The sequence below is a fragment of the Schistocerca piceifrons genome, chromosome X, assembly GCF_021461385.2.
Source record: "Schistocerca piceifrons isolate TAMUIC-IGC-003096 chromosome X, iqSchPice1.1, whole genome shotgun sequence".
Taxonomy (NCBI): Eukaryota; Metazoa; Arthropoda; class Insecta; order Orthoptera; family Acrididae; genus Schistocerca; species Schistocerca piceifrons.
In genome coordinates this window covers 880,625,279-880,652,927 of record NC_060149.1, presented here as the reverse complement: position 1 = coordinate 880,652,927, position 27,649 = coordinate 880,625,279, and the positions used below count along the sequence as shown (strand labels likewise).

At 38.9% G+C, this 27,649-nt stretch overlaps 1 protein-coding gene across 1 annotated transcript in view; it reads right to left on the bottom strand.

Annotated features, from left to right (window-relative positions):
• Positions 1 to 27,649, bottom strand: part of LOC124722640 (tyrosine-protein phosphatase non-receptor type 14) — a 169,444-nt gene that overhangs the window by 91,345 nt on the left and 50,450 nt on the right. The window contains exons 10-12 of the mRNA XM_047247787.1: positions 20,305 to 20,397; positions 17,075 to 17,214; positions 715 to 880 (exon numbers count right to left, since the gene is read on the bottom strand). Coding sequence (XP_047103743.1) covers positions 715 to 880; positions 17,075 to 17,214; positions 20,305 to 20,397 — 399 coding nt within the window. The remainder of the gene's footprint in view (positions 1 to 714; positions 881 to 17,074; positions 17,215 to 20,304; positions 20,398 to 27,649) is intronic.

Here is a 27,649-nt window from a genome sequence, read left to right as displayed (position 1 = left end):
AAAATTAAAGAGCCCTGTTCAACAAAGTGGAGGGAGGAGAAAGGAAAGGAAAGGAAAGGAAAGGAAAGGAAAGGAAAGGAACTGATGATATCAGCAGCATTGTGACTTTAGGCGGAATCAGCAATGATGAGTGAAAATGTATGCCAGGCCAGAACTCGAACCTGGGGTTTCCTGCTTACTTGGCATTTGTGTTAACCACTGCGCCATCCAGACAACCAACCGACATTCTTACATTGTGTCACCTATATGTGAATAGGTGACACTAACCTAGTGTCTCCTGTATGCGGATAGGTGATGCTATATGGGAATGTGGGATGGCTGGGGAAACTGCCGAGACAGTCTGTGCATTTGCTATAAACCCTGTGTCTGGATGGCACAACGATTAACACAACTGCCTGGTAAGCAGGAAATCCTGGGTTTGAGTTCTGGCCCGGGATACATTTTCACTCATCGTCGCTGATTCCGCATATAGTCCCAATGCTGCTGATATCATTGGTTCCTTCACTTTCCTCCCCACCCCCACCCCACCCGCCACCATCAGTTTAACAAAAGAAATAGTCTTTTATCACTCATATTGCTTGGATTAAAGGAAAAACTATTCTTTAGATGAACAAAAGAATTCTTGTTTCAGGATTTCAAATACCCAGATCAAAGGAAAATTTTCATACATGCTACAATTAGTTTGAAATTATAATTTGTAGTACATTCACTCACATCTTGCATGTGGGACTGGTGAATTTCTGGTTGACTGCTGTACAGTAAATTAATTTGACTGTTCGGCCTCATATTAACATTATTAGCTGCTTGTGATGAGCCTCTGTACTTTAGCTGCACTGCAGTTTCGTAGTCTGGAGCTGGTCGATATGAAGGTAGTAAAGCTCTGCAGGTGAAACAGTGGAGAAAATGTTAGAAAATGTTTCTCACACACAAAATCTACATTCAGTTTGCATCATCGATAGGGTACTAAATGGACCAAGTACTGTCTAAAAATAAAATCTTTGATCATGGTTACAACACGCATTTACAATTTTTGTTTTGTAGTTTGAAATAAGGTACAAACTGCACTCACAATTAAATCTTATTTTCTACAGTAAATGAATTTCAAAAGACTTTTGATCTCAGATTATAGGTGGTAACATTACACGATGTTGCTAATAACTTGTGAGACTCAGTGAAATTGACTAGGTCCTAATAGAATTTACAATTACTTAAGTCTACCATATCAATAAATGGCACACTTTTTACTTTATGTGTTGCAATAAATATTATAGTTTTATGGAGCGAATTTAATACTGCCAGAAGTTTGTCAATTTCTACATTTGTGACACTAAATAAAAGTGAGATATCATGTGCCGGGGAAGGGGGGGGGGGGAGGGGGGAGAAAGAAAGAGAGAAGGATCTCATATGTGAGAACATAACAAAATAGGGAACAATCCATACTGCCGCAAAGTGGCATGCAGTTGTCACATTTTTTCAGCTCTGCATTGGTGCTATGCCAATGGAGGTTAGATGCAATCGCAGCTCTGACAGACTGATAATTAGGGACCAGAAAAACTTGCATTTTGCGATAAATGTGAAATAGATGTGAATTCTGCCCCAAAATGTGAAAATGCGATACTGCTTAATAGACTCTACCTCATAGTGAATTCTATCCAGATGAACTATTTTATCAGAGACAATTTGAAATAGCTATTTTCTACATAAAAATATAAAAAATGCAAACAAATTTCAGTTACTGGTGTTGTACATCATCTGGTGAAGCCAAAACAGGAAAGATAATGTGCATAAGAACCTGTTTGTAAAATAGAAAGGGTACAGATGCAACGACATATCAATGTGCTCAATGATCTGTTGGCATGCCATTTGTGGGCATTTGAATGGTCTATTTATGATGATACATGCCGTGTAATGCAATGTAGTACTCAGCCGTGGGACCTAGCATTTTATAACACAGAGATGCACACGTTTGTTGGCTAAAGCTCAAAAGATGGTATAATGCAGACACTTTTAACATGCCAAATTAGTTGGCAGACATTTTGAGCTGTAGTCGCACTAAATACCACTAGAGGTCGAGCCTAAATTATGTCATTAACACTACTTTGCCAATCTCGACAAGCAGTTGCACAGTAGCCGACCCTAAATGCTTTGTGCTCTGCGTTACTTGTTTTCTTTTCTTATTTTGAAGTAAGTGAAGCGGCTTATCCTGGTTCATCACAGATTTCGATTATGACCCTTACAACACCAGGAGAAATCAGCAATCCCTGTGATAATGTGTCAGTTCTGCTGTAGGCTGCTACCTTGTGAAAGGTAGGTGGGGCTTCTTACTGCACATTGTTTCTCTCTCCTCTGGCACTCAAAATTCTAGTTTGTTTGCACTCGCGTCCATCTGCCATTACACAAGGTCTGTTCATAAAATTCCAGAACTTTGTCCACAAAATTTTTCCATGCTTACCGTTTACTTACTGTGCATAGTCTCCTTGATAATACTCTCCTCCACAATTGGTAAACCACTCCCAGTGCCCCAATGCTGTTTCCACTTCCAGAAGCAGTCTTGGTACGCCTGTTGCTGCATCACACACAGCACTATATGCGAATTTTCTTTTATTCCTCTGTTGTTGCAAACTTCTGTCCTTTTCAATGTGGTTTCCAACTTCGGAAAATGAAAAAAAAAAATCCGCAGGAGCCTGGTCAGGAGAGTATGGAGATGAGGCAGCACAGTGATTTTGTTTTTAGTGTAATAGTCATGCACCAACAGGGATGAATGTGCAGATGCATTATTGTGATGCAAGAGCCATGAATTGTCTTGTCACATTTCAGGCCATTTCCTTCTCACATTTTCTCACAGACATCACAACACATCCTGATAGTACTATCGGTTAACAGTTTGTCCCTGTGGCATGAATTCATGATGAACTGAACTAATACCTTAAAGTCAAAGAAAACTATCAGCACGGTTTTGACATTTGCCCTGATCTGATGAGCTTTTCTTGGTCTTGGAGAACCTTCCCAGACCCATTGTGAAGACTGAACTTGGGGAACCTTTCCCGACACATTGTGAAGACTGAACCTTAGTCTCAACATCATAACCGTAGACCCATATCTCATCACCAGTTATGATTCTCTTGAGGAACATCTGATTTTCATATGTGTGATTCAAAAGCTCTTCACAGATTGCGAGGTGAAGGTCTTTCTGGCCTTGACTCATGAGCCATGGGATGAACTTTGCAGCAACATGATGCATTCCAAGATGATGTGCCAGGATTTCATGACACGATCCAACTGAAACGCTGAAATGTTACATTTTCTTGCAATCTCTCAGTCAGTCTGTCTTTGATTGGCACGCACAATATTGTTGATGTTCCTGACACAAGCGTTACTGGTAGATACTGAAGGGCATCCAGAATGAGGGTTATCTTTAACTTCTGCTTGGCCATTTTTAAAATGTGTGAACCATTCATAACACCAAGTACAGCTTAAGCATTCATAACTGTAGGCATCCTGCATCATTTGGTGTATCTCTGTAAAGGTTTTCTCAAGATTCAAGTAAAATTTAATGCAGACGCATTGCTCGTCTAGCTCTGCCATCTCAAAATTCACAAACTGTGTGACACAGCATTCTACTCAATACAGCACTGAGCAATAACTAACAGACATACAACAATGAAACTTCTGGCAGTTACACACTAAACACAGGCATGTGTAGGGATGCCAACTGCATTTTGCTCGAACACACTATTGGCACGACATTATGAATTTTCTGGAATTTTTTGAACAGAACTCGTATACTGCCTGCACTTGGCACTATAGCAATTGGAAAACAAAATCTGTAACATTTCTCGACTAAGCCAAAATTCTTCACCTAATGTTAAACTAGAGTTAGTGTGTGTTTGGTTCTACTTCTATGCTAAGTGCTTTGTCAGGTCTATTCTCAGCACTGTCAAGCATGGGTCACATGGATATGAATGCTTACAAAAGGTTGAAATTAATAGTCTCTAGATCTTGTAATCATTGAATTGCACAGAGAAAGACAAATAATGTCCAGAAACACCTTAGATCAGAGACATGCTCAGTTCACCAGAGGGAAAATGTTGCTGCTTTTCAACAGAAAAATCATTTTTGAAAGCTTAAATACAGCCAAACAAAGGAAAAATGTCCATTTCGGAAGAAAAAGGTGTTGAAGTTTTTGTAATAGCAAACATTCCAGTCAAAAAATTTGCAATCGCTACTTTTTTAGAAGTCAGTTTCAAAGAACTAAGTCTTTGTTTGTCTTCATTCATGTAGCATCACAACCTTTTAAATTTGTGCGTCTAATAATTCACAAACAAACAGTCGTGAATTTCAACAAAAACTGGTGCAAATCTTTAAAAAAACAGACATGAATTTTGCAAAAAATAGATGGTACATTTTCTGGTCCCTACTGATAACATTCAAAGGCACTGTAAATCCTAATGCTATGTGTAGCAGGACACTAGCATCTACTACCGTTTCATGCAATTTCAATATGCACATGGATTTTATTTCATTTTCGGTACCTTGAAAGTGGAAATCTGAGGAGGCTCTACAGAGTTGACTGTTGTTGATCTATGGAATATGAGGGTATGGTGAACAATGAATTACTGATAAAGCTACAAGATTTTTTTATTATTTAGATCTATTTTTTTATGAAAAGAAGTGTTCTAACCTGAGAACACTGTAATTTATTGCTTGAACAGTACACACACATGGAAGGCAAGGTACAATACAATTAGCAACACACAAGTGATGGACGGAGCCTTGTGCTCTGACCTATATATTCATTAGTTCCAACAGTGGGCACAGCCGGCAGGCTGCGCACACAACTGATGTCGTATTAGCAAGAGCCATGAATTGTCTTGTCACATTTCAGGCCATTTCCTTCTCACATTTTCTCACAGACATCACAACACATCCTGATAGTACTATCGGTTAACAGTTTGTCCCTGTGGCATGAATTCATGATGAACTGAACTAATACCTTAAAGTCAAAGTGGCCGAAACAAGCACAAATTCATGCTTGAGCTATTTAATGGTAGTTACATCAAGAACATTGATTTTTTGCAATAATTTAAATTTTTGTGTTGTTAGAAAGACAGCAATAACGCTTGTACAACATCAAATTTTACATTTTTTGTTTATTAATGTATATAATATGTTTTTATTATTCTCTTCAATAGATTTCACTAAAGTAATTGTTTTGTGTGTAACATTGCCTGAAATATGATAGTGGTGGTAGTGGTGATGTTGGTGATAATTATGTGTTTAAAGTGATCAAACATCATGGTTATCAGTCCTTCATTTCACTGGAAATTCATGTACAACACTGTGAAATGAGAAAAGGAGAATGGCTGGCTCCAGGATCTGTTACGTTATCATAGTGGTTGACAATTTGCATTACCATAGCATAAGTCACATGACTAAAAGTAAGGTAAAACCAAGGCAGTTGAAACTGTTACTGGTCACAGGTTATAGATGCTGGTGCATAAGCTCAAGTTCCCCACACTACATATATGTGGCAGGAAGTGCACCCTCCATTCCTGTCCCACATCAATGTCACTGAAGGATACACTAAGAAGGGTCATCATAGTCAGTATAACCACAATAGAGGTGTGAAAATGAGAACTGTGAGGATTAAAGTACTAATTAGCTTAAACCACATCAGAAATAAAATATGTACATAAAAATTTAAAAATGAATGACAGTGCAGAGAGGGAAAGTAAACTGAGGCCACTCAGGGTACACGCCGCAGTCTCAGGTACTCCCCCTTCCCTCCTGCCACATTCACCCCTGATACCAAACAATTGTTAGCTGCTATCCCTCTGTCTGCAAGTATCTGGCATAGGGAGGTAGACAGTTTGGTGGTTTGTATGAATTATCCAGCAGGGCACACAATGAGAAAACAGGTTTGTGCCCAGTACTCCGATTTCATGTTTGTCACCTGTGGTTGATTCTTCAGCTAATTCGTCAGTGAGTTCATTTCCCACAGTGCCAAAATATCTTGGTGTCCAGAACTGTCGCAGTCAGCTAATAGGTCTTGGATGTTAGCGACCAAATAGTTTCTGGGGTGGCACTGACATATGCCTTGTAAGCAGCTCACGGAGTTGCTACAAACCAAGAAGTCCTTAGTTGTGAGAGTTTTAATGTATTGCAGGGCATGTGATATGACAACCAACTCCGCAGTGTACTCACTACTTGCACTTGGCAGAGAATTCTTTTTGTGCCCCTTTGAGTGGGCACAAGCATAACCAATCCTATTGTTGGCTTTCAAACAATCTGTGTAGATGCATGTCAAGTTGGGATAGTCATGGAGAACTGAATGGAATGTGTCTGAGAATGTTGGAGGTCAATATTTTCCTTAGGACCATGAAAAAAGTCCCTCTGAATAACAGTACCCAATACACAACATTCCAGGTCGTGAGAGGGATCTCTATGTACATGGACTACAGAGGGCAGTTGGAGGCCCTTGCACAGAGCCTCCAGTTGTACCCTGGGTAGTCTTCCTACTCTTGGGTGATTTGTAAACAGTCTGAGCTGCTGGCTGTGAAACAGAGTAGAGTAACATGGTTGGGTAGGCATCTGACAGACTGTGACTGCGTAGTTCACCAAGAGTTTCTGGTGTCCGACCCTCATTGGTGAGGTACCAGCTTCCACCAGGTGTTGGCAATATGCAAAAGATTGCACACTGCAGATTCCACACATATCAGCTGGTTTGCAGTGGACCGGCTTGCTTGAAAGCCACTATGGGGCTTGTACGGAATACTCCATTTAACAACCACACACCACTGTGGTGAACAGGGCCTAACACGCTCAGTACTAATGGTGCTGCTGACCTGTACGCAACACATTCATAGTCCTGGCAGCATAAGATCAAAACTTTGTAGAATCAGAGAACAACTATGCAGCACCAAGAGGTGCTGCTGAGAAATCTGAGGGTATTAAGTTTCCTCATGCAGTTTACAATTAGTTGGTGTACATGTGGTAAACAAGTTAACTTATTGTCAAAAGGCCTACAAATTTGCAAGTTTCAATGAGTTCAAGTAACTGGTTACTGAGATAAGGTTCTGGGTGAGGATTCACAGTCCTGGGTCAACAAAAGTGCATGACATGAGTTTTCAAGGGAGGAAATTTATATCCATGCTTCACGGCCCAGTTATGTACTTTCTGTATACTGCCCTGAAGGTGGTACTTTGTGGTGTGTAATGATGTAAAGCTGTAATACAGGCAAAGGTTGTCTACATACAATGACAGCAAGACATAGGGTCCCACAGCAATTTAATACCACTGATTGCAATGGCAAAAAGGATTACACTCAAAATCAATCCCTGAGAACATCTGACAGTTTCCTGTACATATTGGTTGCTGAAGATTGAACCTATCATGATTTGGAACAGTCTGGGGGATAGGAAATTTAGGATAAAAATGGGTAAGCAGCCATGGAAGCCCCACTAATGCAGTTTAGACATTACATGATGGTGACAAGTGGTACTATATACGTTCTGCAGGTTAAAGAACTCCGTGATCGGTTTTTGGTAATGTGCAAAAGCACTGAAAACTGCAGATTCCACACCCATCAGTTGGTCTGTGGTGGACCAGAATGCTAGAAAGCCATTTTGAAATTGTGATAAATGTCCTCCTATTTCCAGGCACCAACACAGTCACATGTCTACCATCCTTTCAAATAACTTACACAGCCCACTCATTAGAGAGACTGGTTAATAATTAGACAAAATTTGTGAGTCTTTTCCCAGTTTCAGGATAGGAATAATAATACCCTTCCCCTATTGGGAGGGAAATACCTTTGTCACCAAATATGACTGAAAAACCTGAGTGTATGCTTTATGCTGTTGTTTCTAAGATGTTTAAGCATCTGATTTTGGATTTTATTATGTCCTGGGGCTGTGTCTAAGACACACTGTTAAAGCACTGGGGAACTCCCACTCACTAAGTGGAACACTGTATGATACGACGCCTTGGGCATGGAAGGGTAAACAGTTTTGCTCTGCCTGGCGTTTCCAGGTCAGGAAATTAGGATAGTAGTTATAGCATGCAGACATTTCAGTGAAGTGTGCCACAAGAAATTCAGCAACAACCTTGGAATCAATACAGATGTTGCCATTGAGGGAGATACCAGCAACTACAGTAGACAACTGATGGCCACAAAGCCGATGGAGAAGTGTGTGGGCCCTCGTAAATCATATGTACTGTTCCCAACACTCCTATTTTCTCCTTTTTATTAGAAACTGTGCCTTTGCTCGAAGTCCCTTGAAAGCTATTAAATTTTCCATGGCTGAAGTGCCATCCTACACACTCTAATAATTGCAGCTATTTGTTTAGACCATGGCACTGGTTTCCTGCTGTAGGTGGGGAGCAGGGTTAAGAAGAGGGTATTGTTGCTTCCACAGCAGGTATAATCATATCAATAGTATCTTGTACAACTCCTTCCATATAATTCATTTGACTGACTTCAAAAGAAGCTTTGGAGGTGAAATCTTGTCAGTTGGTTTTCTGAAGTGACCAATGTGGTGCATGTTGCATTGGTTGGTGTTTGAAAAAGAGAGTGTGATAGGAAAGTGGTCAAAGTCACAGATATTTACATGGACTTCCACTGGATCAAAGTGGACATGCTTGGGCTGAAGATTGTAATATCTATGGCTGAGTATGTTCCATGGTATATCCTCGAGTGTGTCACAGTCCTGAAGTGTCTGTGATAGGTTGGCATTCAAAGTTTGGATCAGAGAGATCAATTTCTCATTTTCTCTACCACACAACTTCTTCAAGAGCTATCCTCAGTATTTCCAAAGAAAGACAGTGGCTCTGATATTGCAACAGATTCTCCACAGATTCTGGAGCATAGTAACACCCGGGCAATCTGTCCACCTCCATTTCTCCTGGCCTGACTCTCATCGTATGACATGACGAAAGGCAGACACATCATAGAGTTGTAAGTATCTGCACTGAAATCTTGTTTTATGACTGCTAAGATGGCCGTGTTGGCACGGCCACCTGCATGGGTGTGTTTGATCCATTTCATTACAGGTTGTATGCCCAGATTCCATCCACTCCAATTGGAGGCTCTCCCCATGCACACCACACTGTAATGGCTAAGACTACCTGGCTTAGCAGCCATTTCTAGGAGTCTGGTACTCCAGAGTGGACAGCCATCTACTCCTTGGCATAAATGGGGAAGTTCTTTTTGCCATATTCGGTGTTGCGTTTATTTATGCCACATTCGGTGTTGTGTTTTTTCCCCATATTTGGTGTTGCATTTTTTTTTGCCACATTTAGTGTTGCATTTTTTTGCCATATTTGGTGTTGCATTTTTTTGCCACATTTGGTGTACCATTTTTACCATATTTGGTGTTACATTTTTTGCATATTTGGTGCTGCATTTTATGTTGCCATATTCGGTGTTGTGTATTTTGTCAAATCAGGTTTTTTTTCTGCCTCATTCATTGTCATTTTTTGCCACACAAATCACAAATTCATGAGATCTGTTACAAATCACCTTCTTCACATTATTTTACTAAAAACTGCCAATTCCACATTTCGTGAAATTTTCCTGCCCCTAGTTACAAGAGATTCGGTTATGATGTGGAGTGCTGGAGTGAATTGTCCATGGTACTCTATAGCAAAGCATGCAAGAGTATATCATCCATAGTACTCCATAGCAAAGCACAAAATATGCATAAGGATTTAGGGAAATTGAAGAAATCAGTGTTGCCACTGCTGTTACTACGCCAGTGAATATAGTTTAAATGGACAGTGAGTGATTAGATTAAGAGTTAGTTTCTGTAAGACTGCATAAAAGTTCATACATCTCATGACAATGGAAATTAACCCCTTAACATAAAACCAAAGTTATCTTGTTTTTATTATTTAAAATCCTGAGTACACTTGGGCAACTTAGGAAGAGACCTTCGAAAAAATAAAAAACCCCTTACATCCATTTCAGCACCGAAAGCTACGTGTTTGGATGCTAGAGAGCATCTAGTACTGCATTTGTAGCCTGGCTGTCATGTTTTGGTTGATGTGGTTGCCACTAGATATCATCTTTACTGTGAGCAGCTTTGGATACTCAACAACAAAACGTGCACTTTCAGACTCTCTCCTATATTTCTGTTTAGGCAATGCTTTCCAAAAAGAATAGCTATAGTCATCCTGAGTTTGACACTGAATTTAGCTGCTCAGAAAGTGAAGAAGAATGTGGTTACTTCATTAGAGACTGAAAGTGACGACAATTTGTCAGCTGAGAGCCAAGTGCTTGCCAGCGGTATGAGATAAATATATCCACTGTGCTCCAGTCAGTTCCTCTAAGACGTATGTACACAGGAAACTGTCGTGGAATCCATGGTTAGACTTCATAGCTGCACAGATACCAAAAAATTACTTCAAATTTCAGGATACTATAGTCAAAGTCCAGAGCATGTGGTACTTGGGATTTTATTATTAGTGATCTTCAAATTTTTGTAACTCATTATTTTGAGCCTTAAAATCCGTCTTTATATGTCTATATGTAATGTCACATATTACAGGATACTTTAAATGAATAAAAAAATATTTTTTCAAATATCATTTGAAAAAAAAGTTGTTGAGTTCAGGGGTTAAGACGGTCACAATGAAATTTGAGTCTGGCAACTAATTATGAGTACAACATTTTACTACTGCAGTGCCTCACTTGTGAAAAAGTAGAGTTCCAGAGTACTGAGGCAGAACACTGTTACTGATGTACATAATTTTCTGACCACCTCCACCATGGCCCCAACAAATAGCAGTGCTTCTGAGCTTCACAAGAAAAAAATAATATCAACTAAAAAGAAGTATTAAATTTTCCATCCTTTCAAAATGTACTCCAATACAGCCTGAATCAGAGCCTGCAACGACACTGCTTCATTATTAATATTTTCACATCATCTGACAGTTAAAAGAAGAAGGTGGGCTTTACTTTCTTTCAGTAACTTTCTGATGAAAACATTACGCACAGAGCACAATATTAGGTTTTGAAATCTGTTACAACATGTATATGATAATGACAATGAGCAAATGTAAATAGACAAATAGTGAGGTGAGGAACTAAACATATAAGTGAGAAACAAAACAAAGAAAATGAAGTGTAACAACCAGCACAGAGGGCAATACAATGTAAGACAAGACTAGTTGGCAAAGAATGAGAAAGACTTGTATAAGCTGAGTGCATGTTGTTGGTAACAGAAATATAGGTATAATAAGATTCCTACTGCCTCACTTCTGAAGCACTGGTGCAGTAGTTACAGATGGTGCAGTGAGTATTAACACAAGCTGTGCCTCTTATGATATATTATAGAAAATGTACTACCACGTAGTTCTTGGAAACTGCTAGTAAAATATAGTTTTTCTGCTTAGATTCACTGTTATGGCTAGCTTCTAGGTGTTCTGACTCCTCAAATGTTTGCAATAGGTTATCAAACCACGATGATTTTTTGAGGTGTGAGTATTTCCTTGACACTATAAGCCCATTGGCCAGACCACATGGTATTTACCTCTAAAGTTGTCTGTGGTCTACCTAATCCCTCATATGAATGTAACGGGCAAGCACTGAGAGAAGAAATGTGTGCTAGAGGTAACATATAATTGTCCGTAATGGCAAAATGTCAACTGTTAAGAGAGAAATCTTGCCAATACGAATACTCTAGTACCAATACTGTGTGTTTCATGGGAACCAGCTGAAAAACTTTGGTAACTTAGGCTTGGCAGTGGGTAGGTCTGCTTGAATCAGAACCGGGTCTAGCTCACAGTACAGATGTTATGGTGACACTGCCTCCTTGCAGTTACCTCACAGCCACTGCCCTGATTTTCGTATGATGGCCAGTGATTACAAGTTGTCCTCTCCCCGAGGTCCACTCCTTTCACAGGATGACTTTTCGAGGCTAGCTTCTGAGGTGGTATGTGGACCTGGTGGTTGGTGGGTACATCGGACTTGAATAGCAACAAACTAAGTAGATGCTTAGAGATGAGACCTTCGTTTCTGCTCAGGGTGAACCAGTGCCTCTTTTAAAATGGAAAACAATTAACATAAAACTTATCAATCATAGTACTGCAAAAATATGTGGCTAGTGCACGTATAAAGCAAGTTTAGGAATGGCACCATTTATAGACAGAGCATGATGCTCGACAGACTGAGAAGATCATATGTATATCACACTTCATGATGAATATTTGGTTGAAACTGACCAACAGTGATGAATAAAACATATTATGTCAATAACAGCTAGACTCTGTGGAACCATTACCTCTTTTAATCAGTAATAGTAGCAAAATCATCTACGAACTTAGGCAAATACTGCTCATTACAGAACTCTTTAAAATCTTTATGGCATCACTGCGAAGCTTGCAATTCAGTGGCTGTTCAAAACATTCAGTTCCGTGCCTCACACGACAGAAATCCATGGAAAAAAAAGCATACTTATACTGCCATCCCACGCATCCCTCATATCAGCAACAGTTGTAATGAAAACTCTCTACACATTTCCTTGCTTTCACTCATATGAGCTTAGTGTGTGCTAATCTACACTTTAACATTCTCTGTGATCTCAAAATAAACATCGATGGCCACCAACAATTAATTTCAGCCTTCTATTCCATTTTGATCACTGTTTCATCTAATCAAGCCACTGTCTACTTCTGATCAATACAGACAAGTAAGATGTTTTTTCGTCAATGCATATGTAGAAATATGCTTCAAATGAGAAATAATCAAAATATAACAAACAAAACACCTTCAAATGGTTTAATGAGCAACTATTACAAATTAGAACATTCTAGAAAAACTTAAGGTTGTAAGAAGAAAGAAGATGAACATAAGAATGACAGAAGAAAGTTTTTAAGAATTGCATATGAACATTCATGAATTAATAAAATCCTTTAAACAATGTCAATAAAGTTTATAAATAAATGGACAGAAATTCAACAAATCATACAGTAGAAGAAATATGTACATGCATTATATAATTTACTACTTGTACTAGGTGTACAACTTTGCTTCCGCCGTTTGCCAATAGGTGGCGATAATGGTAAGTAACGATCAAAAGAAACACATCGCAGACATCAGGCAGTTAGCTTGGACCTCGGTCAACTTAACCTCATTCAAACATTAGTCGATTTGTGTCTGCATCATAAAGTTGTTCTTGATTGAAAATGTCAGTTTATTACTGAAGAGTTGAATAAAGTTACCAGCATCCCTTTAATTTTGCTCCACACCTTTTGTGCCCTACAGCAGTAATGACTGTACTTTTATTTCCTGGCACATTTACAACCATATCACTTCATCAGAGACTACAGGCTTCAAGACCTTTGGATCTCCTGTTACAAATGCTTGGTCATTGTAATGAAACTTGTGAATGTCCATTATTCTGATGCCTTCCTGTAACTATTCTCATAAATAAATTATCTGCAACTGTTGTGGTATTGTTCTCGAAAGGTTACCATTGGGCTAAGTTGGATTGGTCAAAACACTGTGAGGTCATAATGAGGCAGTATAATCAGGTTACTGGGAAAAGATACTTCACAATGACTGTATATTTTGACATTAACTTGATCCGCCATATGTAGTATTTATATTATTAGCCCTACTTACATATAAATCTTGGACTTTACCCTTTCATGTAACATTATTGGTTACAATACATTCAGATCAGCTTGAGACAGATAATTAAACCATAGCCACAGTGTTACTAATATATGCATAAGAAGGCATGTCATTTACATACACCAACAGCTGCAGCATAGCAGCTAGCACACTAGTTTATACTCAATTGTCAGTTACTTCCAAATAGTCACTACTGATATGTAATTTAGCAGCAAGGTTATTAAACATTTATCTTACAGTCTCACTCTATTCTGTACTCCGTATTTATTGTTTTCGATTTTAGTGGTCTCCAGAAAGACTTTGAAAACCAGATGTAATGAAAAGCCACATGAGATGGCTTACATGTATGTGTGTCATAACTGATGAGACAGGACTCACAAGAAGTTGCATCATTCTCCCGGTTCCTGCTTGATGAAATTATTGCAGTTCCTATAGCACTCTTATTTTGTATTTCTACAGGCACCTGCAGTAATGATGACACATTTTTCTCAGCAACCTAATTGGAAGACTGTGCTAAAGATAACTTTCTTTCAATCTCAATCCACACTGATAATGAGTTATTGGAATATTCATGCATTTTACATGACCCTCTACAAAATTTTCATGTAAAATGTGATTTACCAATACTATATGAAATTGTTTAACCATAAAGCTCATGTTAGATATTTAAATTTCTTTTTGCTTAAAACATAGCATAATTATATTTTTTGTAGTAAGAAATGAAACTGTATTTCAGAAAAGTGTCACAGAAACATATTTTTATTGTCTACATGGCTGATCTATCCAAGCTGCGAAGCAAAGAGCAGCTCAGTTTTAAAACACCCATGAAGATTATAACATATTTTACATGAGGGACGCAGTTTGAATTAGTTAAAATTGTTGAAATTGCAATATATACTCTGTACACAAAAGTGTTCACTTTTAAGAACAAAAACCGTTGGGAATAGGCTACTTATCATATTCAATGTATGTAACGAAATATGTTGTACCTGTAAAATTAAAATGAATTACATGTTTTGTCCCTGAACTTCAGTTGATCATTAGGAACAGCACTTTCACCTTGTTAATATTGCAGTAACTTGGCAGTTTTTCAGTCCACATTGCCTCAATAAGTCACATATGAAGACTGACTGATACCAACACAAAATTTATCAGTAATCTTCAAATGTGAAATGTTATTGATTTTACGCATGTGTGATGATAATTCTTTCAAAAGCAAGGTCTCTCTTACTATAGGAATTCCACTTCCTCTAATATGCTTTTCAGTTATGTAATCACAAAAAACCATGGTAAAATGAACGTTACAGTTAACAGTGAAAAATTCATTTATATAGTCTTGAAGTTCTTTCAACTTGGTAGTTTATTCTGATATTTTCCAAATAGTCTCTTAGTGTGACATTGGGTGAAATGATACAGCCTTTAGTAATGGATTTAGCAAATAATGGACATTATTTACGTGAAAACATAATGAGAAAGTTTATATACAATTACCAAAATTATAGAAACACCAATTTTCTGAGGAAACAGCAATTCTGTAGACTGGTGGAATTCACTGTGCGCACATTGTGACTTATTTGTTACTGCAATTGAGGTAGCTCACTTTTCAGTAGACTAAGTAGTGTATTACATGTTTGTCCATGCATCTTCCTAACTCCTAATGAGAGTACAGCACTGGAATATAGTTACTTGAAGAATGTCTGGCAGCATGTTAGATTTATGACTTGCAACAGTGGTGGTGATTGGACATGTGACTATGGCAAGGCAAAAACATCAGCACTCCATAATAATGAACGAAAATTAACACTCAATCTAATGACCTGTGGATACTGATTACTGTAAAGAACTGTGGAGTCAATGTAACAGAAGTGGTGTCACAATATTATTAGTACCCTGAATTCAAACACAAACAGCAACTTTTAAAAATCTGATCACCCCCAAAAACATTAGTGTGCCACATACAGTGCTGAGCCTTTGTAACATGCACCAATGACAGACATTTCGTGCTTTATGGCACTAACAGCAAGGTCAAATTGGAAATTTGTGGTAAGTTAATATGGGACCAAACTGCTGAGGTCATCGGTCCCTTGGCTAACACACTATTTAATCTAACTTAAACTAACTTACTCTAAGGAAAACAGATACATCCATACCTGAGGGAGGACTCGAACCTCCGACAGGGCAGCCACGCGAACTGTGGCAAGGAGGAGGAGGATATTAGTGTTTAACGTCCCGTCGACAACGAGGTCATTAGAGACGGAGCGCAAGCTCGGGTGAGGGAAGGATGGGGAAGGAAAATCGGCCGTGCCCTTTCAAAGGAACCATCCCGGCATTTGCCTGAAGCGATTTAGGGAAATCACGGAAAACCTAAATCAGGATGGCCGGAGACGGGATTGAACCGTCGTCCTCCTGAATGCGAGTCCAGTGTGCTAACCACTGCGCCACCTCGCTCGGTCTGTGGCAAGGGGTCTCAGACCGTGCGGCTACCCCGTGCAGCCAAACAGCAAGGTCATCAGCATACTATGTACCAGTGATGACTGGGAGACATTAATATGAACCACCCTCCACCTTGTTTCAAACAGATCTGATTTATGGCTAGTGGATGCCCAAAGAAGCATTGGCATCAGACTATCAATTTCTTGGCACTAAACATGATGTTAGCTCTGTTATGTGTGAGCAATTAGCTTACATCATTCTATTGGTTTTATTATGTCCTTGCAAGAATAAATTATAACAACAAATTATGTGGACACCCTCCTTATACCCACATTTTATTCATCAACAAGAATAATTTCCTCCCACATAAGAATGCTCCAGTTCACAAGGCTACAACCACTCAGGTGCAGTTTTAGGAACATAGCAATGACCTGAAACATTTCCCACAGGCTGCTCAATTGTCTGTCTGAGCAGTATTGATTACTACTGATGGCTTGGTTTAAGAAATAAGAATCCAGTGCAGATTTCCTTCCTTACAGTTGCTGGTCCTACATGGAAAATGGTATAAAATTCCTCTGGAAACAACAGATTAGTTGTATGTTAAAATTCTGCAGCAAATCATAGCCGAATGATAAACTAAAGGTTGTCCCATCACATATCAATCATTTTCACTGGCGTGTTTACATTAATTTCAAAGGCATCTGGAGATTAAAATTACTTGTCAAAGCGAGTAACTTCAGGCTGAAATAAATTGTAGGAGATACTGTGACTGCAATGGTTGAAAACATTCACTCAAGCAGTTTTCATAATTACCTCTGAAATATGTAATTCGTTGCCTTAAATTACACCTATGATCAAACTGTCAAACTAGATTGTTTTTTGGCCATCTCTGCACTTACACTCTGACCATGTGTGTCTAACAAGTAATGGTAAGTGGTCTGCAAAAAATACAGTAAACTGATGAGATTCTTACTTGGAGCCTTGTACTATTACCAGGAAACATACCTCAGTTTTTCAACCTCTGTGTGTTTTGTGAGGTCAAGGCAAGAGGCTGACTGAGCACGTTGCACTGCTGACTGAATTCTCCAATTTATGCCTCCATCATGACAATCTAAGTCCTCCTGACTCTCAGATAGATGTGAATCCTGAAATTGGGCACAACAAAACATATGTAAGCACTAATTCTCATAGTAAGTATATTGATTTCAAGAAAATACACATCACTGATACAAATAGAGAACAACAAAAACATGTTAAGTACACAGAAACCACAACGATTCGATAGGTACAGTGGGAGGAGCACTGACAACATCGTTCTTGTGAAACACAACTATCTCTTTATTCACAGGAAGTGTTGAGTGCTGTCTACAAGGGGTTTCAAATTGATTCCGTACTTCTAGATTTCCAGAAGTCTTTCAACTGTACCTCACAAGCAGCTTGTAATCAACTTTGTGCTTATGGAACACCATTTCAGTTATATGACTGCATTCATGATTTCCTGTCAGAGAGGTCACAGTTAATAGTAATTGGCAGAAACCAACTGAGTAAAACAGAAGTGATTTCTGGCATTCCCCAAGGTAGCGTTATAGGCCATCTGCTGTTCCTGATCTATATAAATGATTTAGGAGGTAATCTGAGCAGTAGTATTGGGTTATTTGGAGATGATGCTGTCATTTACTGCCTAATAAAGTCATCAGAAGATCAAAAGACATTGCAAAACAATTTACAAAAGATATCCATATGGTACGAAAATTGGCAATTGATACTGAATAATGAAAAGTGTGAGGTCATCCTCATGAATGCTAAATGTAATCTGTTAAACTTTGGCTACACGATACATCAATCAAATCTGAAAGTTGTACATTCAAGTAAATACCTAGGAAATACAATTACAAACAACTTAAATTAGAAAGAACACACAGAAAATGTTGTGGGTAAGGTGAACCAAGGGCTGTGTTTTATTGGCAGGACACTCAAAAGATGCAACAGATCTACTAAAGAGACTGATTGCACTACACTTTTCAGTCCTCTTTCAAAGTACTGCTATGCGGTGTGGGAAATTTCATAATCAGCATACATTATACAATTTTTTGAACATTTGGGCAAAATATGTTTCTTATTTGCTTCGTTGGGGAGATTGCAGTGTTCATTCAAGTAATCTCACTGAATACCTATCAAGATTTTAATAAGGTACTGTTACATAACCTGGCTGACTCTCCCAAGCATTAGGAAAATATGGATACTAAATCTCAAAAACAGATGGTCTGTGATTTTTTACACATATCATTACACTGACTGATTCTGCCTAAAATTTACTATAGGAAAATGACAAGATAATACAAAAGAAAAAATGCAAATCATGTAAACTGTACCAAAGAAAATTTGAGGTATGGAATACAAGCCATCAAAAATAGTTAATCCTTACAAAATGTCTCTCAAAATTACAGCATTCCTAAAATAATAACCATGCAACATGTCCAGTGAGCCTGGAATACATGCTAGTGGAAGCTAATGAAAGGAAGCTAGTTCTACATACCAAAAAAGCTCAAACATTGGTTTTCCTTCCGATGCACCATATGTTTGGAAGTTTGCTTATAATTTCACCAAAATCCTTCATCTTGATCATAAATTTACTAAAGAAAAGTAAATTGCAAGTGTGTCCTCTCATGGAGAAACCACGATCTGTCTATCCGATTGTGCACACACAGTGTCTGATCAAATATAAGCAGATGAGCAAAGCAGAACACATCCTCAAGGAACAAACTATTATGATGCAGACTCCCAACAGACTCCAAAAGCATCCTATGGGTAAGACCCTCACCCAACTGTGAGTGTGTCAACTGTGATACTATCATGTAGCACGGTAACTGCCGAAGTTTGATGCAAATCACAAGTGCCAAGTAGGCCTACATCTATTCCATCTATTCCAGATTTCACACCAGAAAAGCTTTTCAAACAAAAGTACCCATGCACAAGCTTGCCAAAAAAACTGTGGTGACTCTGTTAACCTCTGTAGAACACATTTCACTTGTGTAAAAAAAAAATAAAAAATAAAAAAAAAAAATAAAAAAAAATAAAAAAAAATAAAAAAAAAAAAAAATTGCTCACGTGACAAGACACCTTAGTAAAGTTAGAAGACGAGGCGGAGAACACAAGTAAGGTTGAAAATAAAATAAAAACAGTACAAATAAAAATTTTAGAAAAAAAGTGCTCAAAAATACAGATGCTCACCTTCACCTAGTTTAGATGGAAAGCATGAGTATACACTTGTTCAGTATCAAGAGGAAAGTGATACTGTTGAAGACAAAGAGCTGAATCTGTAGGATGTGGAGAAAGTTATAACACCAACAGAGTGGAGTGTATAATGTGCAAGAATTGGTATCATGAAAACTACTCGTATTTTATACATATATACATGCCAGAGATGTAAAAGCACATTAAAAAAGAAGAAGTGGCTGCAAAAGTCAGCTTATTGTCTACTAGAAGATTATTTCAGTGATTCCTTTTATTAAAGTCATTTATTCCTTGTGATCGTCTCTCTCATACTGCACTGGCCAACTCACACAGCTGGATGGAAGAACATGACTATGCATGTTTTGAAACAATGGCCCCCTCCCCCCCCTCCCCCCTTATCCTATACTGATTTCTGTATGCATCAGCAGTTCTATGATTAGCTAATGCTGCACCATCATAATCAGTAACACTGAACTATGAAGATAATTTATTTGTTATACTGCCTTTAGATTTCAACAAACAAACTCTAAGGACATAATACAGTATACAATGAGAGGTACACAAAACATTTAGCATAAAACTGGCTATTTTAGTTTTGATAGTGAAAAAATAATTTTTATGACTTCTTTTTTAAATGAGATCATGTTGTTTTTAACTGATGACATCATTTAAAAAGATTATAAAAGCTGTGGACCCATATTAAAAGAAAGTTTTATGACTATCATGAATCCAAGCATTCTTCTCTGCCATTAACAGGCACAGTTATCATAGGGGAAAGTAGACTATCTGGACTTTTTTTTTGTAAATAAAATGTTTTTTGTAAATAATCTTCACGGGTTTGCCACTTGATGACATTGTGCAAATTCCACAATATTTCCTTGGAGCAACTGTCTGACATCCTCAGGTGGTCGAACCTTGCTGGTGGCTAGGATGTTTTTTCTCCACTAGGATTCCTACAATCCTCCATAAAAGTTGAACTGCTTCATTGAACTTTATCTTACCTCTATACCAGTCTGAAATAGTGTTACAGGCATGGAGTCATTGAAATTTTGGCACGGTTCTGTTGCTCCCTCATGCTGCATGTAGAATGTATGCTGGAAAATAAAATGAAAGAGGTTTTATTAGTGAAGCACAGAATGTAACCTATTACCTTGTCATCAGATTATATTTTCTAGGAAGGAATACATGAAATGTTTACAAGACTCTCAGAAAATTTTGAGAACTGCTGGATTCTAATCAATTATCATACTATGAATAAAGACTTGTGATAACAGCATCCTGTCTAATCTACTCCTGTAAGCTTCGACAATATGCACCTATTTATAGATACTGAAAGGGCTCCTAGTGTTATGTTCTGTGGAGTGTTTTGTTAACTGCTGGCCATAGAGGTGAAATGGAAACAATTCTGTAAGTATATTATGACTGCATGATGGGCTTGGATTTGAATCATTGTCATTTACTGAGTCAATAGTAATAGTCATAGTTCATAGTCAATCTTTCAGAGATTCAACAAATTCAGATACAAAACAATCTGTATTACCAAAAAACTATTCATAAAATGATCAAAGAGTGTGTCCATTCTACCTAAAAGGACATTCAGTGCATTCACAGAGTCAGATCAGCAGCTGTCTATAAAATCTTATATTAAATTCTTCATGTGAGGAAGGTTTGTAGTCATCTAAATCAGAGTCCATGTTAGGAGTTCCATCAACCAATATCTGATATTGTACATTTAACTGCAGTGTGTCTTGTCTGCTCTTATTTTAAAAAGTAGTCAAGGAGAAGTAAAACTTGGGCTAACATGATGTTCCACAACTACATACCATTTCACATTGTGGCTAAAACAAATGCATTTTTTAGGTTTACCAGATCCCCCCCCCCCCCTCTTACATCCATCATATATACTGGATATGGGGCCATGTGACTTCTTCCTTTTAGAAAAATCACAAGACACCATCTGTGAGCATTACTTTGAGTATGTGGAAGCACCAAGACAGTATTCCTCAAAAACCTAAACATGGCAACATATTATTCAGCATACACTGTGTTGTTGCTAAGACTTACAACATGACAAAGGATATTCTAAGACGTTAAATTTTTTGCAAAATAGCAATCTTCATTACTTTTACTAAACTTAACTTTCAGTGTGAACCTCATAAAATCACAAATCAAAGATCATGAAAGAAAGTTGTTCCATTATTCTCAAGAGGTTTGAAATATGGATACTTACACTGGGGACACAAAAGTCATGAGATACCTTGTAATATCATGCCCGACCTTCTTTTGTCTAGCATAGTGCAGCAACTCAGTATGGCATGGACTAAACACATCACTGGAAGCCCCTGCAGAAACACTGAGCCATTCTATCTCTATAGCCATCCATAGTTGTGAAAGTATTATGTGAGCAGGATTTTGTGCGCGAACTGACCTCTTGATTATGTCCCATAATGTTTGATGGGATTCATGTCAGGTGATCTGGATGGCCAAATATCTGCTCAAACTGTCCAGAATGTTCTTCAAAACAATCATGAAAAGTTGGGGCCCTGTGATATGGCATACTGTCATCCATAAAAATGCCACCAATGTTTGGGAACATGAAGTCCATGAATGGCTGGAAATGGTCTCCAAGTAGCTAAACGATTTCTAATCGATGATAGGTTCATTGGGAACAGAGGCCCCGGACCCATTCCATGTACGTACAGCCCACAAAATTATGGAGCCACTACCATCTTGCATAGTGCCTTTTTGACAACCTAGGTCCATGGCTTTGTGGAGTCTGTGCCACACTCTAACTCTACCATCAGCTCTCGCCAACTGAAATCAGGATGCATCTGACCCGACCATGGCTTTCCAGTCATCTAGGGACCAACTGATACGGTCACATACCCAGGAGAGTCACTGCAGGCGATGTCATTCTGTTAGCAAAGGCACTCACGTCGGTCATCTGGTGCCATAGCACATTACCACCAGATTTCACCACACTGTCCTAACGGATATGTTTGTTGAACATCCAACATTGATTTCTATGGTTATTTCAAGCAGTGTTGCTTGTCCGTTAGCACTGCCAACTCTACACAAATGGTGCTGCTCTTGGTCGTTAAGTGAAGGCCGTCGGCCACCATGTTGCCCATGATGAGAGGCAATGCATGAAATCTGTTATTCTTGGCACTCTCTGACACTGTGGATCTCAAAATATTGAGCTCCCTAATGATTTCCAAAATTGACTGTCCCACACATCTAGCTGCAACTACAATTCTGCGTTAAAAGTCTGTCAATTCCCTTCATTTGATCATATAATAATGTTGTAAACCTTTTCACATGAATCACCTGAGTGCAAATGATGGTTCCGTCAATGTTCCGCCCTTTTATACCTTGTGTATGCAATACTACTGCCATCTGCATATGTGCATATTGTTATCCAACGACTTTTGTCACCTCAGTGTACACATGAATTGCATGCTGCATAAGCTGTGTGTTCCCAGCATTACTGGTAGTTGAGTTCTGTATGATTTCTTCAGTTTCCAGTGCTAGTACAAAAATAATGTTTTAGTTATTTTTCACTTAAAAACTAATACACTGTAAGTGAAAGAAATCTGGCAGATATCTGTTGAATTTTTATTTCAAGGGACCTTCCAGAGTTTAGCCTTGCAGACTTCTTTGGTGAACTTGTAGCAAAAATATATAATAAGATACTCTTCATCTTCCAGTTGTTTCGGCTTCATCTGTAGGCACAGGGTGGTTACACTTAAACATTAGCAACTTGTGGCAGTGTACCAGTGTAAACAGTAAAATATTTACCATATGGGTACCCATTTTTACAGGAATGATATTCAGACTGTGCACTGCAGGATTTGCGTTGTCATGGCTTGCCACTAGGCATCGGTACTGGTATGGCAACATGAGGATGAAACCAAACGGCAGTGTGCAGTTCAGTTGCACACAGTCAACGTGGTTCTTAATAAGGTGAACAGGGCTTTACTCATAAAGCTTTTATGTCAAAACAACAATAGTGCTGCTACTCTTTGCGCACATCAATACATTAAAGGAATACAGAAGGGTCCTTTATCTACACCAGGGTTGAAGAACAAGATTCAGAAGTTCGAAGTAACTGGTGATTTGGGAATTGCTCCTGGGAGAGGCTGATGTCAAATTGTGCCACACATTATTGAAGAAATTACTACTGCCATGATTATGAATGCTGGAAGCGATGTGTGATCTTCAAGCAGTGCACAAGGTGTGTCACAAAAGATGAACATACCATAGACCACCATCTGAAAAATGCTGCGAACAATCGTGAAATTGTATCTCTAATATGGTCCCAGGTTGTCATGGATGCAGATGGTTGTCACACTGAGCAACGTTTGTAACCTGGAATGTTAACATAGTAAGCAACTAACAAATGCTACTCACTCATGTGGAAATCAAAACATGCTTCTTTCAATGGTTTATTCATTATTTCTTTTCTACATGTCCTTAGAAATGTTTCCACAAAGTTTCATTGTTGCAGGATCACTCAGTTTTCATGAGAGCCGTCTCTAGTAGTGAAAGTTTACTTGTAACCACCCTGTACAATTTCCCCGATGCAAAAGTTCCTTTGGGCTTGGTTTTGGGAACTGTAGTTTCCATTTACTTTTGTTGTTCTTCTGGACACACTGCTAGTTCGATATGTTTCATTGATTTGTGTCTTGTCTCATCCTATTTTTAAAAACCATACAGGAGAAGTAACAGCTGTGGATTTGCAGTCTGAACATAGGTCTAATAAAACCTGCAATGGTGGAACACTTAGGCACAGACCAATGTGTTGTTGTTGTGGTCTTCAGTCCTGAGACTGGTTTGATGCAGCTCTCCATGCTACTCTATCCTGTGCAAGCTTTTTCATCTCCCAGTACCTAATGCAACCTACATCCTTCTGAATCTGCTTAGTGTATTCATCTCTTGGTCTCCCTCTACGATTTTTACCCTCCACGCTGCCCTCCAATACTAAATTGGTGATCCCTTCATGCCTCAGAACATGTCCTACCAACCGATCCCTTCTTCTGGTCAAGTTGTGCCACAAACTTCTCTTCTCCCCAATCCTATTCAATACTTCCTCATTAGTTATGTGATCTACCCATCTAATCTTCAGCATTCTTCTGTAGCACCACATTTCGAAAGCTTCTATTCTCTTCTTGTCCAAACTATTTATCGTCCATGTTTCACTTCCATACATGGCTACACTCCATACGAATACTTTCAGAAATGACTTCCTGACACTTAAATCTATACTCGATGTTAACAAATTTCTCTTCTTCAGAAACGCTTTCCTTGCCATTGCCAGCCTACATTTTATATCCTCTCTACTTCGACCATCATCAGTTATTTTGCTCCCCAAATAGCAAAACTCCTTTACTACTTTAAGTGCCTCATTTCCTAATCTAATTCCCTCAGCATCACCCGACTTAATTAGACTACATTCCATTATCCTTGTTTTGCTTTTGTTGATGTTCATCTTATATCCTCCTTTCAAGACACTGTCCATTCCATTCAACTGCTCTTCCAAGTCCTTTGCTGTCTCTGACAGAATTACAATGTCATCGGCGAACCTCAAAGTTTTTATTTCTTCTCCATGAATTTTAATACCTACTCCGAATTTTTCTTTTGTTTCCTTTACTGCTTGCTCAATATACAGATTTAACAACATCGGGGAGAGGCTACAACCCTGTCTTACTCCCTTCCCAACCACTGCTTCCCTTTCATGTCCCTCGACTCTTATAACTGCCATCTGGTTTCTGTACAAATTGTAAATAGCCTTTCGCTCCCTGTATTTTACCCCTGCCACCTTTAGAATTTGAAAGAGAGTATTCCAGTCAACATTGTCAAAAGCTTTCTCTAAGTCTACAAATGCTAGAAACGTAGGTTTGCCTTTCCTTAATCTTTCTTCTAAGATAAGTCGTAAGGTCAGTATTGCCTCACGTGTTCCAGTGTTTCTACGGAATCCAAACTGATCTTCCCCGAGGTTGGCTTCTACTAGTTTTTCCATTCGTCTGTAAAGAATTCGTGTTAGTATTTTGCAGCTGTGACTTATTAAGCTGATAGTTCGGTAATTTTCACATCTGTCAACACCTGCTTTCTTTGGGATTGGAATTATTATATTCTTCTTGAAGTCTGAGGGTATTTCGCCTGTTTCATACATCTTGCTCACCAGATGGTAGAGTTTTGTCAGGACTGGCTCTCCCACGGCCGTCAGTAGTTCCAATGGAATATTGTCTACTCCGGGGGCCTTGTTTCGACTCAGGTCTTTCAGTGCTCTGTCAAACTCTTCACGCAGTATCATATCTCCCATTTCATCTTCATCTACATCCTCTTCCATTTCCATAATATTGTCCTCAAGTACATCGCCCTTGTATAGACCCTCTATATACTCCTTCCACCTTTCTGCTTTCCCTTCTTTGCTTAGAACTGGGTTTCCATCTGAGCTCTTGATATTCATACAAGTCGTTCTCTTATCTCCAAAGGCCTCTTTAATTTTCCTGTAGGCGGTATCTATCTTACCCCTAGTGAGATAGGCCTCTACATCCTTACATTTGTCCTCTAGCCATCCCTGCTTAGCCATTTTGCACTTCCTGTCGATCTCATTTTTGAGACGTTTGTATTCCTTTTTGCCTGTTTCACTTACTGCATTTTTATATTTTCTCCTTTCATCAATTAAATTCAATATTTCTCCTGTTACCCAAGGATTTCTACTAGCCCTAGTCTTTTTACCTACTTGATCCTCTGCTGCCTTCACTACTTCATCCCTCAAAGCTACCCATTCTTCTTCTACTGTATTTATTTCCCCCATTCCTGTCAATTGCTCCCTTATGCTCTCCCTGAATCTCTGTACAACCTCTGGTTCTTTTAGTTTATCCAGGTCCCATCTCCTTAAATTCCCACCTTTTTGCAGTTTCTTCAGTTTTAATCTACAGGTCATAACCAATAGATTGTGGTCAGAGTCCACATCTGCCCCTGGAAATGTCTTACAATTTAAAACCTGGTTCCTAAATCTCTGTCTTACCATTATATAATCTATCTGATACCTTTTAGTATCTCCAGGGTTCTTCCATGTATACAACCTTCTTTCATGATTCTTAAACCAAGTGTTAGTTATGATTATGTTGTGCTCTGTGCAAAATTCGACCAGGCGGCTTCCTCTTTCATTTCTGTCCCCCAATCCATATTCACCTACTACGTTTCCTTCTCTCCCTTTTCCTACACTCGAATTCCAGTCACCCATGACTATTAAATTTTCGTCTCCCTTCACAATCTGAATAATTTCTTTTATTTCATCATACATTTCTTCAATTTCTTCGTCATCTGCAGAGCTAGTTGGCATATAAACTTGTACTACTGTAGTAGGCGTGGGCTTCGTATCTATCTTGGCCACAATAATGCGTTCACTATGCTGTTTGTAGTAGCTTACCCGCATTCCTATTTTCCTATTCATTATTAAACCTACTCCTGCATTACCCCTATTTGATTTTGTGTTTATAACCCTGTAGTCACCTGACCAGAAGTCTTGTTCCTCCTGCCACCGAACTTCACTAATTCCCACTATATCTAACTTCAACCTATCCATTTCCCTTTTTAAATTTTCTAACCTACCTGCCCGATTAAGGGATCTGACATTCCACGCTCCGATCCGTAGAACACCAGTTTTCTTTCTCCTGATAACGACATCCTCTTGAGTAGTCCCCACCCGGAGATCCGAATGGGGGACTATTTTACCTCCGGAATATTTTACCCAAGAGGACGCCACCATCATGTAATCATACAGTAAAGCTGCATGCCCTTGGGAAAAATTACGGCTGTAGTTTCCCCTTGCTTTCAGCCGTTCGCAGTACCAGCACAGCAAGGCCGTTTTGGTTATTGTTACAAGGCCAGATCAGTCAATCATCCAGACTGTTGCCCTTGCAACTACTGAAAAGGCTGCTGCCCCTCTTCAGGAACCACACGTTTGTCTGGCCTCTCAACAGATACCCCTCCGTTGTGGTTGCACCTACGGTACGGCTATCTGTATCGCTGAGGCACGCAAGCCTCCCCACCAACGGCAAGGTCCATGGTTCATATACTACCAATATTGTTGTGTGTCACAGCCTGGCTTTCACTGTTTATGATCAATATCTAACTACGAAAACAGTATTAAAAAAATGACATGAAAGCCAAAGTGCAACACAGGTGGGACCAGCTCCTCTATTAAATCCTTCAGCCATGCAACCCTCATAGTCTCAGGGACTGCCAGAACCTATTCTCCATCTACCTCTGCCACTATTCCTACCACCAATACTCACCTTTCCCCCTTCCCTGTTTCTTGACATAATTACTTGTTTC